This window comes from Osmia lignaria, chromosome 15, assembly GCF_051020975.1.
Source record: "Osmia lignaria lignaria isolate PbOS001 chromosome 15, iyOsmLign1, whole genome shotgun sequence".
NCBI classification, from domain to species: Eukaryota; Metazoa; Arthropoda; class Insecta; order Hymenoptera; family Megachilidae; genus Osmia; species Osmia lignaria.
The window spans coordinates 10324682-10337603 of NC_135046.1; the positions used below are offsets into that span (position 1 = coordinate 10324682).

General features: G+C 29.3%; 2 protein-coding genes across 5 annotated transcripts; one reads left to right on the plus strand and one right to left on the minus strand.

Moving 5' to 3' along the window:
* Positions 1-156: 156 nt before the first annotated feature.
* Positions 157-8293, minus strand: LOC117600262 (uncharacterized). Of its 4 annotated transcripts, XM_076692420.1 has the most exons (16): positions 8215-8271; positions 7607-8106; positions 7327-7480; positions 6134-6747; positions 5889-6065; positions 5452-5813; positions 5101-5367; positions 4670-5032; positions 4355-4598; positions 4042-4250; positions 3845-3983; positions 3517-3773; positions 3287-3449; positions 3051-3217; positions 2907-2958; positions 157-2126 (listed from the first exon to the last, which is right to left on the minus strand). In XM_076692420.1, exons 1-15 carry the CDS (start codon positions 8267-8269, stop codon positions 2940-2942), a joined length of 3690 nt encoding a protein of 1229 aa, XP_076548535.1. In that variant the 5' UTR covers positions 8270-8271; the 3' UTR covers positions 157-2126; positions 2907-2939. The 4 variants fall into 4 exon arrangements, with proteins under 4 accessions (XP_076548535.1, XP_034171310.2, XP_076548534.1 ...); XM_034315419.2 differs by lacking the exon at positions 2907-2958 and having other exon boundaries at positions 8208-8293; XM_076692419.1 differs by lacking the exon at positions 2907-2958 and having other exon boundaries at positions 5452-5807.
* A 277-nt stretch (positions 8294-8570) lies between these two features.
* Positions 8571-12600, plus strand: Rtf1 (RNA polymerase-associated protein Rtf1). The gene is made up of 7 exons (XM_034340595.2): positions 8571-8746; positions 9110-9368; positions 9448-9852; positions 9937-10177; positions 10263-10989; positions 11073-11340; positions 11424-12600. The coding sequence occupies exons 1-7, from the start codon at positions 8666-8668 to the stop codon at positions 11528-11530; spliced, it is 2088 nt and encodes a 695-aa protein (XP_034196486.1). The 5' UTR covers positions 8571-8665; the 3' UTR covers positions 11531-12600.
* Positions 12601-12922: the final 322 nt, after the last annotated feature.

Below are 12922 nucleotides of genomic sequence, written 5' to 3' on the forward strand. Positions count from 1 at the left end.
ATTTTATGAATTGAAATATTAACTATTATTAATTTTTATGTTCTTATATTGCAAGTTAAATGTAAAATCTGTATATGTAGAAAATTAAATACTTATTAACTTTATAGAAAAAATAATAATTTTGAAATTACAATGATCTTCACAATGGAAGCCCACTTTTATTTAAAAGAAGAACATGAAATGAATATTCATGTCTAAACAAGCTGTAATGATACATAGCATTTATAGTCATAGATGCCTGTAGTATGACATTAAAAACTTTTTTAATGTACAAACATATTGCCTTATTATATAAGTCGTTTTGCACCACTTATGGAAGAATTATTCAGACCTAAAAGAAGTTTAACATCTTCAATCTAAGAGCAAAAATATAAGTCATGTAAAACTAAATTACATTACTTAATGTATGTATTTAACAATAGAACAGATAGGTGGGGTTTTTGAAAATTAAATTAAACTATACAATCAGCATCTCAAATTATTAAAATGAGATATGTACAAGTGCATTCTGGCAATGATGATAGCAATACTAAAGAAGTGCAAAACATACAATTATTAGTAACAAAATTTCCTTAAAACTGAACTTTTAATAGTGTTGATCAACATTACATTTTATTGAATATTTTTCTTTCTTGTATGAATTGTATGTATATTTTTCACTGCATAACTTTTGTCAGTGATATGCAATTATATATTTCAGAAAACTAGATATTTTTCAAAGCATTTAACAAACAATTTTATCAATAATTTAATAAGCTTGTTAATAAAACAAAATTTTAAAAAATCATACAGTAAAAAATACAATTAACTATAACCAGAACAAACATAAGCGCTAATTTATCTGAATGTCATAGAATTTGAAATGGTTGATAAATTTATAATATACCAACAAATTGCATAATCAAGCAATATAAGTTTCTGAACAAATGCGCATTAAATTCTTTACAATATTATCTTAGATAATATTATCATTATACATTAATGAGCTCAATATCATGATACTATTATTGTACAGATTAATGCTTAAAATTGCATTAATCTCATTACACGGGTATACAATACAGATCTCTTTGAATAATTAATTTAAATGGTATCCTAATATTTACATAATTAATGGAAAGATGTATAATTAAATTGGACAATAATAAAATATTACTTTAATACATACTAGCATCTTAAAGCATATTATGATCACATTGATTATTAAATTATTGAACATAAAAAATAATTATATTAATTTATTGCACATTGCAAGAGCAAATAGCATTTTTTTCGTATATGTTAACGCTTATCTTGAAACACAAACAGCTTGTATATATTAATACATGGTAATTTTTCTTAGTTCATACTTGGACAATAACTCTGTATTTATTAAAAACTAACAATTTTGATCAAACTAGAGAGCATGTAATACAGTCAAAAATTATTTTTTGAAATTTTTCTGAAAAATATTATAGTGGACAACAATCACATAATGAAAATTAAGATGCAGAAATATTGATATACCTCTGTTATTATATAATTGGTCCAATCACAATCAAACCAATTATGTACATACATAACTTTGTATACTTAATATTCAATATTTTTAGGCCCTAAGAATATAACGATTACTTTCCTCTTACCATTAGTTCTCAGAAGATTCTAACATTTCCTTCTTTTTCTATGCACGTAGTATTCGATGCTAAACAACATATAAACAACAGATAATTTACACTGTGACAGAAAAAGCTAAAATATAAGAATATTCAATCATAAACAGTGATATTTTAACTTAGAACAATATTGACAGTCATATCTATAGCTTCTTACTATTAAAAGTTGCAAAAAATAGAATCTTTTAATATAGAAAAGACTTTTTGTTAACATTCTTCTGCATTTAATTTAAATCTAAGTGTATAGAACTATTCATGGAGCAATTCTGTAAGAATTATTTTCTTATCTTTTATATACATTAATTGTTGTAATCAAAATTCTTGTATTAGATTCGTTTATACAATATTACCGATAACTTGACCCTTTAATAAACTGTAGTTTCATCTGCAGATATAGCCAGCTCCTCTTCACTCCAATCGCTAACTCCAAATCCAGATGAGCCATGGAAACTGCGAGATCTTGCAACATTACTAAAAACAAAGCAACAGATATTCTTCTTAAACTACATGTATGAAGAAAGAACCAGTTAAACACATTATTGTATATAACATGTTAACATGCTGGTGCTCTGTTCCTGTATAACGGAAGTTTCTGTAAAAAATTCAGTTAATTTTTCAATATTTACAATAGTATCTGTAAACTTTCTATCTCTTTGTTTAAATATTTTAGCAATTATAAGTTCTGAAATAGATATTCAAAAACTGTGCAGATAAAAATGTTTTAATATGCTTGGTTCTTTCTCAGATCATGCAAATGAAACAAATCAAAAAATAAGAAATTAATCTAGCTGTACCACATTAATAAGCCACAACGAAACTAGCCTGACGTTTTTAATCCACACACTCAAGTTTGTATGTTGATTTAATTTCTAATTATTTAATTTATAAGTAACATCATTTTAATAAAAATAAATAATCATTTTCATAATTTGCTTCACTAAAGCATAATTATAAATTTTGCTATGTAATAACAATTGAATAATATGGATTTTAGATACATTTTTTATGCAAAAGATAAAAATTTTATGTACGCATAGAAGGATAATGTACTTTTTACATCATATGAAACATCCATAGTATTCATAGATTAATAGTGCATTAGCAATGGATTAATATAAAAACTAAAATCAAAAAGCAGCATTATTGCAATACGATTTCTTCAAGAGGCTATAAAAAGTAATAAAAGTTACATTTTATAATACACCTCTTAAAAAAATGTTTATCGCAAAATCAAACAAGTCTTTTTCGTACCACTTGCTTGTATCGATGGTCTCTATCATTAGATTATCGATCGCTATCGGTCCTACCAACATAGTGAAATACTTTTTATATTAACCGGATAAAAAATTCTTTCGTATAATTTTTTTAAATTAATAGATAAGAACATGTGCTAACCTTGGGGAAAGATTGGCATTTGCATTTTTCTTTGCTAAGCCTGCCTTTTTTCTCCCTTCCATTGCTGCTTTCATGGGATCATAACTTTTACGACGTTTCCAATTTTGCATTTCTACCTCTTTTGCATTAGGCGCTATAAATTTTGGTTTTGGTTTTATCTTAGATCCCTGTAACGAGAAATGTTCACAAACAATTTACACTGCAATAAACAAATTTATATGAAAAAATATACATACTGAATTTGGTCTACTTGATCGCATGCTGAAACGTCCAGAATCAGTTCTGCTAATGGTTGTTACAGGCTCAGATTTTTCTCGAGTATCATGTGTGACTGATTTATTTTTATTTACATTTGTAGGCAATTTAGTAGGTTGTAAGTCTAATCGTGCTCTGCGTAAACTATAAATGAATTCTTAGAATGCATGTGTTAATTAATAGTATCGATTAATTAAATGTTAATTTTTACCTAAATGCTCTGTTATATTTAGTGTTTGGGGCAACACTGTGTACATTAGGCTGACGATCATCACTACTTTCTGTATCAGTATGCTCGTGTAATGCTTTTGATACATTTTTATGTAAGCTATGACTAGTATCCTCATCGCTTTCATTATCTGAATCTATTAAAGGTGAACGACAAACTGTTATACGAGCTGACATAGCTGATACTACATTTTGTGTTGTTTGTAAGTAATACGATGTTTCTAAGTCACTGTCGCTTTCCTGTGTATTAAAAATTCATTAACAATTATCTTCAATAAAAGTAAATTTTATTTCATCAGAAATACACCTACCAACTGTGGACTACACGGTGGAGGTATGTGATGGTCATCTTGAGCAATATTTAATTCGTTGTCGGACCATTCATTGGTTAATGAAAGAGCACCGCCAGTTCCATGGAAACTTGCCGATCTTAATACGGAACTATCGTGGCTAAAAATCATTAAATTAAAAATCGAAGTTCATCACCACCTGGAAAATATATACTCACTTTCCTGAACTGTCTTCTGTGCTGTGATGCTTCTTTGAATTATCTATTAATTTCTTTCTACCTTCGGCAGCTGCTTTCATCGGGTCATAACTCTTTCTTCTTTTCCAATTTTGGAATTCTACTTCTTTTGAAGTTAATGTTGAATTACTTCTACCAGATTTCTGATCCTTAGTTGCTTTTTGATTAGGACGTTGTATGCCGGAAGTATGCTATAAAATATTGAAAATTACTGAAGTTATTTCTCATATTTAGAAAAAGAAAAAGTAATAGAAAATATTTAAAAAAATATAATTCATAAATATCAAATATTTACATGCGTCGATTTTGGCACTCTCATACTCAGTCTAGTACTATCAGTTCTTGATATAGATACAGCTCTAGGTTTTGTAATTTCTGATTTTTTTAAAGATTCTTTAGTATGCGGATTCACATTATTCGCACGACTTCTATGATAATTTTGTTGCTTATTTATAGCTGTTGATTTAACTTCACTTTGTGCTCTTCTACGCCTTTCTTCTGGTGTAGTATTTGGTGTAGTATCAGATTCACAGTTTAATCTGTACATTACAAAACGTAATTTGAAATATGCAATATTTCATTTAGTACAGATGCCATATTATTTAAATACCTAGCTCTTCTGATACTAAAAGCTCGGTTTAATTTAATTCCAGAGGATACTGAAGCTAATGAAGATTTTGCCTGTTGTTCACCGGCCTCGCTGCTGCTATCAGAAGCAGCAACGTATACTCCTCCCGAAGATGTTTTATCAATATCACTGCTGTTGAAACTACTACGACGAGATGATTGGCTTTGTGATTTTACATTTCTAATATTTGCGTTGCTGCAAGATCTTTGGATACTTAAATTACGTTGAAGAATTGGACTATTTTGAAGAACACTGTCAGTTTTTATTAACATTTCCTTATTATTAAAGCCAACGTTTCCTTCTTGGTAACTTGCAGTACTATTAGATTTCCTTAACATATATGGACTTCAAAGAAAAAGACTTTTAGTATTATAGTAAACAAAATATTTGTAATTTTTATTCTATATACGTACCTGTTTTCAACACAAGTGAAATACCCAATATTTTTAGCCTGAGGGGAAGATTTTGCTAAATGTTTAGTTCTTTCTAATACTGGCGAATTAACTATTTGCGTGATTGTTTTACGTGCAACAATTGGACTATTAGTTAATTTTGGCGTAGACGGTCTTAGACGACTCAAAACGGGACTATTTGGGTATTTAATTTCATCATCTTGGTAATACTTCACACCGCTCTTTTTGGACGTATTACATTCTGTTGCATTAGATGTACATTCTCTCCTATATTATAAAAAATAACGTTCGTACATAATTTACAATCGTTACACTTAAATTATATTTTTGTGCATAAAAATTGTTTTTTACCTGTCCAAGGAACTACTTCGTCTTCCTAAATGAAGGGAAGTAAAATCTTTGGACGGACTACTTAATTCAGTGGCTGTATTTTCAGTCTTTGATTTGTTCAAATTTAAATATTTGCGAATACTTTTCCTAGCTTCACTGGTGTTAATTCTTCTAAAAAGAGATTCAGACAAACTTCCTCTTCTTATCAAAGCACCGTGCACCGGTGTTTGTTGGGAACTTTGTGGCGGTGTATTATAACTATTACTGGTATCGTCATCTGATTCTCCGCCAGAATCAATAAGTGTACTTTGGTTCGAAATTAAACCAATTCTTTCCCTTATTCTGAGATACGATTCTGAATTTAAATTACCATCTTTCTGTTCCTAAAAATGTTCATCATTACATATATATAATTACTGATATTATACATAGTACCACAGATATGAAATACTTCGTACATAGCGACTACGAGCCAGTCTTTGAGATGTACTATGAATAGGAGACGGTATCTTGGAAGGACTTAACGGAGGAGTGCAACTAGTTGATCCATCAATTGCAGGTGGAAGAGAATTATGTTCTGCTACTTGAGTCGCCCATTCTGATATCCATGTACTATTATCTCTTGAAACACACATCTTTAAAAGAAACACATTTTAAAGAATTCATAGATAATCGGTAAATAATTAATGCAACATTAGTTTACCTTAAAGCTATGAATACATGCTTCATTTCTTTCTTCTGCAGTTAAAACACCAACGCTAAATACTTTGTCAATATCCATTCTTGCTTTTTCTTCATCAGTGTAATCCTTGTGAATTGTATATGTTCCTGCTTCGCTAACAGCACCATCTGATCCTCCATCAATATTACTAACATTAAAAACATCTATATCTGTTTCATTTGGATCATCTGGATTTACTTCCATTGTATAACTAACACTGGACAAATTATGTTCCTTTGTATTAACGCTTTTACGTTTAACATAATTGATATTAGAAACTTTTTCTGAGACATCAGATGAATGTTCATAGTCATCTGCAGCATCAATATTTTTTGTATATAATTTTTCAGTATCATCATCATAATTATTTAATTGAATTCGACTTAAATCATTTATTGTTGCAGATTTTTGTGGTAACCAATGGGGTGTGACATTTATTTTGTCTACATTGCCAAGTTCTAAAGAGAGATTTTTATTGGAAAACTTATTTTGCCTTGATTGCTCAAAAGATCTAGACATTGTATCTTGTTTGTTTTGAAAATTTGATGTTTTTACAGTGCATTCAGATTTTTTAGAAACATTAGATGATTTTGAACCTAAAAATAACATTTTATACATATAAAATTTCGTAATAAACTATAAATATCCTGTTATAATAATGTTAATGCTAATGTTAACAAGTAGGAAATAAGTAATATGTATTCAATCTAATTCAGCATTAAGTTTTAATACCAATTTATATGTGATACTAAAATCATTAAGGTTGCCGGCCTACATACTGTGAACATATCAAAGATACTTGTGAAGAATATTAAAAAGCTTAGTAAAGATGATTTCATCATGACTCATACATTACATATATAGTCTTCTTTTACATACAATTTTCTCTTCAAAAGGAACTGGTCTTCAATAATTATAAAAAAACAAATATTATTTAAAAAATTGTATGGTAAATATACATTCATTATAAACAATTATTATATTATACTAATGCTCACAGGTGCCTTATTAACAAAATGTTACTGAACCATTAAATTAATTTTTTAGCAACAATTAACTGTATAATTAATGATATATATCATGCTACCAACGTAATTCTTTTCATCAATTATTAGTGATTTAATAAAAACCAAATTTCTTGGGATTTAATTGTAATTAAAAGATAATAAAATTACCCAGCTGCTTCAATTTCTCTGACAGTTGATCTGTTTTTCGTTTTGTATCATCCTCGCTACTAAAATAACCTTCTGAATGTGTACTAGAAACTTTTTGTTTTTGCATTAAATTTGAAGAACCCAAAGTACCAGGTTTTTTTGTATTTATTTCTACCTAAAAATTTAATTTCAATATTAGTTATGCAGTTTTAATTCACTATTTATACTGTTACCATGCCATTATGTAGACAATATCTTTCTATCTTCATTTAATGTTTTCATGTAAGGCCACAAAACCAACCTTGGATGTAGATAAATTTCGTTTATGTCTAGCATTATATCTTTCAAATAAATTTTGATATTTGGTTGCATCAACTTCCTTATTCCCAAAATCAATTGTAAAAGCTAATGGAGGTTGGGACACGAATCCATCAGTTGAATTTTCTGACATTGTTCTTAATTGTTCAGTCTTGCAATCGTTTTTTAAAATTTTCCCATCCTCTGAGAATTCTTTTTCTTCACTTTCAGTACATACTTTTTCCTCTTCGTTCGTTGATATTCGATTATCTTCCAGATCTTTTACATAAATTTCTGAATCTTCCAGTTGTGCGTATATAGTAGTATCATCGTGTTTCTCGCTATCAATCGTTACATTTTTAAGGGATGACAACGAATTTTCAACATTCTCGATGCTTTCAGTGTCTTTTCGAATGCTGTTATTAAATTCCGCCGAATTGCTTGTCGAAAGTTGAGTGTCAACCCCTTTTGATGTATTCATTTCTACTTCCATATTCACAGCCACTAAATATTCCAATTTTAAACATCCGTAATTAGAATGGTCACGTTATCTACAACACTACTATCTATTACAATTAATTCGTAAATGCCACTCCTATAATTACATCTCACTTTTTGAAGGTAACGTCATATACAATCCAATATAGTATAAAATTTTCTGACACATCGACACAGGTGCGTCTAATATACGCCATTGACGGCAAAAAGTGTCAACATTCAAAGCTACCAATGCGCGAAATAAAATATTACTAGAAACAAAAGGATTGAGCATTGTGTATTAATAATGAAATAGTAATTAGATACTTTAGGACAACATATGTTACACTTTTCATACAAGAATGTGTAATAATTATATAAAATAAACCACACGATTAGTGGTTCAACCGCAAAACTTAGGTTGCTGGAACGAGTGGGGTATTGTAATACCACTGTTGGTATTAGTGTTTAACGTTTTCGGTTCTACGCGGTCTTCCTAGTTTATTGTATCTTGCATGACGTTAGGTTTATCTTTGTTAGGAGGGCGTGCAATTTTCACGATCTCCGTTAATAAATTTACGTGACGATGCCAAAGAGAAAGAATCAGGCTCTTATAGATTCTGATAGTAGTGGCAGTGCGTCGGAAAGTGGCACGGATTTGGATAATGTAAATGATATAACCTTACATAAAAATCTCATGTTATGTTACTTCCACTTTATACTTTTGATTAATTTTTTATATTTCAAAAGTAAATAGACAGATTTCTGTAGTAATTTTATTCAAGTTGAATAAATTCCAATACATCTAAATCATATATAGAAGATGTATGAATGAAGATTATTTCACATAACCTGTTAAATTTCAAATGATAGACCCACAGAATTTTCTATTTAAAACATTTACTTCAATTACTTGAAATTTACTTTTTAGTAGTTGTATTTTCTGTATTATACATTTTATGAATTTGTTTAATATAATACATGTATAAAATGATTGAAGTTTAATCATGTATCTGTGAACTTCAATTAGGATTTATTATCACTTGCTAAAAAGAAGAAAGGCAAAGCCCAAGATGATTCTCAATCTAATGAAGAGACTGGAACCACTAAAAAAGATAATAAACATGATTCAGATACATCAGATTCTGATGATGATTGGGGTGCAAAAGCTGGTAAAAATAAAAAGAAGAAAGTACCCACTAAGAGAAATAAACGTAAGATGACAAAGTCTAGTAGTGAAGAAAGTGCTAGCGAAAAAGAACCTGAAAAGGTCTCTGAACCAGAAGAAGGTAATTACTTATTTTAATTTTTCAAAATATTAAAGTATTAAAGATATCATAAAGCTATAAAGTAATTTTATATTTACAGGTGAGGTTTCAGATTCAGATGCTAGTGTGTCTGACTCTAGCCAAGAAGAATTTAATGATGGATATGATGACAAATTAATGGGAGATGCTGAGGATCAGGCAAGACTTGCTCAAATGACTGAAAAAGAACGCGAACAAGAGATTTTTAAACGAATCGAACAACGTGAAATTATGAAAACAAGATTTGAGATTGAGAAAAAATTAAGAATGGCCAAGAAACAGGAACTGAAAAAACAAAAAGAGTCAAGAAAGAAAGAAAAGGGTGTTGAAGAAAGGAAACTCGATAGAGCACCGGATCCTAAAGAACGAAGTAAAGATCGTAAAAAGACGATAGAAGAAAAGCAAGATAAAAAATTCCATGCAATGTCTCTTCTAAAAGCGAGACGAGAAGAGAAGAAAGAAAGAGGTAATGTGGTGAATAATTCGAATACAATATTTATTCTAAGAAAAATTGATTTTGTAATTATTTTATCTTCTTCTTTTCTTGTAGAAGAGAAAGAGAAACAGAGGATAGAGCAACAGCAACAACAGTCAAAGGATATTGAAGAAGAAGAATTAGAAGACGATCACAAAGGAGGTGCAAATAAAACAAAGCTTAAAGCATCTGATATTTATTCTGATGACAGTGGTTCATCAGATAGTGCGGAAGATGAAGAAACTGCTAAGCCGGCATCTCATCGTAGATCGTCTTCGAGTGACAGTAGGGATACTGATTCCGACACTGACAAAAAGTCAGTATTTTTTATTATCTCATTAAAGATATTTGTTTGACACGAATAACATCGTTACGTAATAATCGGATGTATTATTTTACAGGTCTGTCACCAGTAATAAAGCAAAACCGAAGAAACCAGTATACGTTAGTACAAAGGAAGATCTCAATAAAATTAGATTATCTCGTCATAAAATGGAAAGATTTGTACATCTTCCATTCTTCGATAGAGTAGTACAAGGCTGCTTTGTTAGAATTGGTATTGGTAATAACAATGGGAAACCAGTGTACAGAGTAGCTGAAATTAGCGGTGTCTGTGAAACTGGCAAAATTTACCAACTTGGTGGTACAAGAACGAATAAAGGTTTGAAACTAAGGCACGGGGCACAAGAACGCGTGTTTAGATTAGAATTTGTATCCAATCAAGAATTTACCGAATCTGAATTTTTCAAATGGAAAGAAACTTGCGCTCTGCAAGGAATATCAATGCCCACGTTTGAAGAAGTTGAACAAAAATTGAAAGACATTAAAGAAGCTTTAGTTTACGAATTCAAAGAGGAAGATATAGAAAAAATAGTAAGAGAAAAGGAAAGATTTAAGCAAACTCCATATAATTATGCGATGAAGAAGGCACAGCTTATGCGAGAAAGAGATGCAGCTAATTGCAGAGGAGATGACGAAACTGCCACTCGGCTTAATCAAGAATTAAGTGAACTCGAAGAACGTGCTTCTGAGCTCGATAAAATGCGCACGGCAACAATATCTAGTATATCTTATATTAACGATCGTAATCGGAAAAAGAATGTTGAAGAAGCAGAAAAGGCAATCATGGTAATTAACTATCTTACTCTGTTAAGTATAAGAAAATTGAAACGTATTAATTTTATGAAATTAATCTATTCTTTACGTAACAGGAGGAAGTAAAAGCTAATAAAGGTAAAAAAGTAGACGACCCATTTACAAGGCGAAGTACAAAACCAAGAATGGTTTATAAGCCTGAAGATGAAGATGTATCGTCTGCTGTTCCGGTAAATGACAAAGCAAGTCCTCAACAAACTGAAACGATAGCAGTAAATAATGAGAAAGAGAATGGTCAGGAAACAAAGAAGAAGCAAAGTACTGAAGATTTATTTAATGCTCATGATTTTGATATCACAATAGATTTGGAAGTTCCAATTCCAAGTAAGTTATCGATGAAATATATTTTCATAACATATTTTGCAGAAATGAAACATGTGTGCCATGTATTTTTTTTTTTCTTTCAGACAATCCCGTTAGTGTATTACCGAAACCTATTAGTAATATTAAAGATACAGGACCTCGACGGTCCTTGAATTTAGAAGATTATAAAAAGAAGCGGGGACTCATCTAACGTTTGTTAACTCTAGAAAAAAGAAAATCCGTTCTTTGTGATTTGATTAATTGTAAAGATAAGAGTGAAATCTTGTAACAGTTGACTGAGAAACTAGCTTATGTATAGTTCTCATATAACGTTAATTTTTTTTTTTGTTATTATAAATAATGACTCCTTCTTTTAGAAAGGATATAGGTGGTTCCTACCATATAATTCTAGTTACAATGTCATAATTATTGTATTCTTTACGAAAGAATACAGTTTCAACGTTTATTAAAACATTTGTGTTTTTAAGAAACGCTGTCTAGCAGTACTTAAACAGGAAAAAGTATTACAATTTGGATTATTTAAGAGCTTCGTAACTGAATTCATCTCCTCTTTCAATAATATGACTTTTTATCATCCTTTAATATCGAATTAGTAATTTCAATCATGAAAATAGTTATTGATCATAAATACATTAATCATGATTTTGCGTGTATTATTATAACTTTTCGTGTTCTGTATGTTTAAATAAATATTAGTAAGCGACCACCTCATGACAAAAAAAATATATATAAAAACTATACGTTTTTATAAGTTATATTTACGATAGTTAATTGCTTTATATGAGAACATAATGAAGATTATCATACTTATAGGTATTTTTTAATTCTTTGCAGTGTTCTAATAATGTTACACATGCTGCATATTGCCGCCAATATAATTTGGCTACAGAAGCTTCAAAACATGTTTTACTATAAAAATTTGTACATATTCTCTAAATAGTTCGAATAATTTAAGTTGGTACATTCTTATATGTATATATTACATCATTTTATGTGATTATATATATACGTATAAGACATGAAATAACGATAAAAATATTTTTAAATATATACTTCTTTTTAGCTTAGTATCCAATAATTATTGTTATCTCCGATCTATTAAGTAGAGTAAATACTTAACAATTGTATCATGGTAATATAATTGGTGTTAATATCTATTCGAATTTAGATATTAACTGCATCTTCAATTTGTTCACGAGGTTAATTCTTCTTATAGCCCATAATCATATCTTGAGTAAATAAAATTTGATATTTTGTACTAAGAAATATGCAGTTTTTATATTTATATAAAGTTAATTTCATTTAAATTAACAGTGAAATATTAATTCGTTTAGAAAGTAAAATAATGTTTATAAAAATAAATAAATATTTGCCTAGAAGTATATAATTTTAATATAAAATTTTATTTATCCAAGATGTAGTAGCTTATTCAGAATACTTCATAAAAATCAGAAATATTTATGTAAATTGGTAAACTATAACACCTGTAACTCTGAGTAGAAATGATTATTATCCCATTATTGGAGTGAAACATGTATTTGCAGTTATCCATAAATTTGCCAAAATTGTATATATATGTATC

Bases quoted from the DNA above. Each gene is read 5' to 3' on its own strand.
- LOC117600262 (XM_034315418.2), bottom strand. From the start codon at position 8,269: ATGTGTCAGAAAATTTTATACTATATTGGATTGTATATGACGTTACCT. The intron at 7,481-7,606 runs GTTGGTTTTGTG...TTAAATTTTTAG, and splicing joins GAAATTTATCTACATCCAAG to GTAGAAATAAATACAAAAAA. The intron at 2,127-3,050 runs GTTAGCACATGT...CTTTGTTTTTAG, and splicing joins AATGCCAATCTTTCCCCAAG to TAATGTTGCAAGATCTCGCA.
- Rtf1 (XM_034340595.2), top strand. From the start codon at position 8,666: ATGCCAAAGAGAAAGAATCAGGCTCTTATAGATTCTGATAGTAGTGGC. The intron at 9,853-9,936 runs GTAATGTGGTGA...CTTTTCTTGTAG, and splicing joins AGAAGAGAAGAAAGAAAGAG to AAGAGAAAGAGAAACAGAGG. The intron at 10,178-10,262 runs GTCAGTATTTTT...ATTATTTTACAG, and splicing joins GATTCCGACACTGACAAAAA to GTCTGTCACCAGTAATAAAG.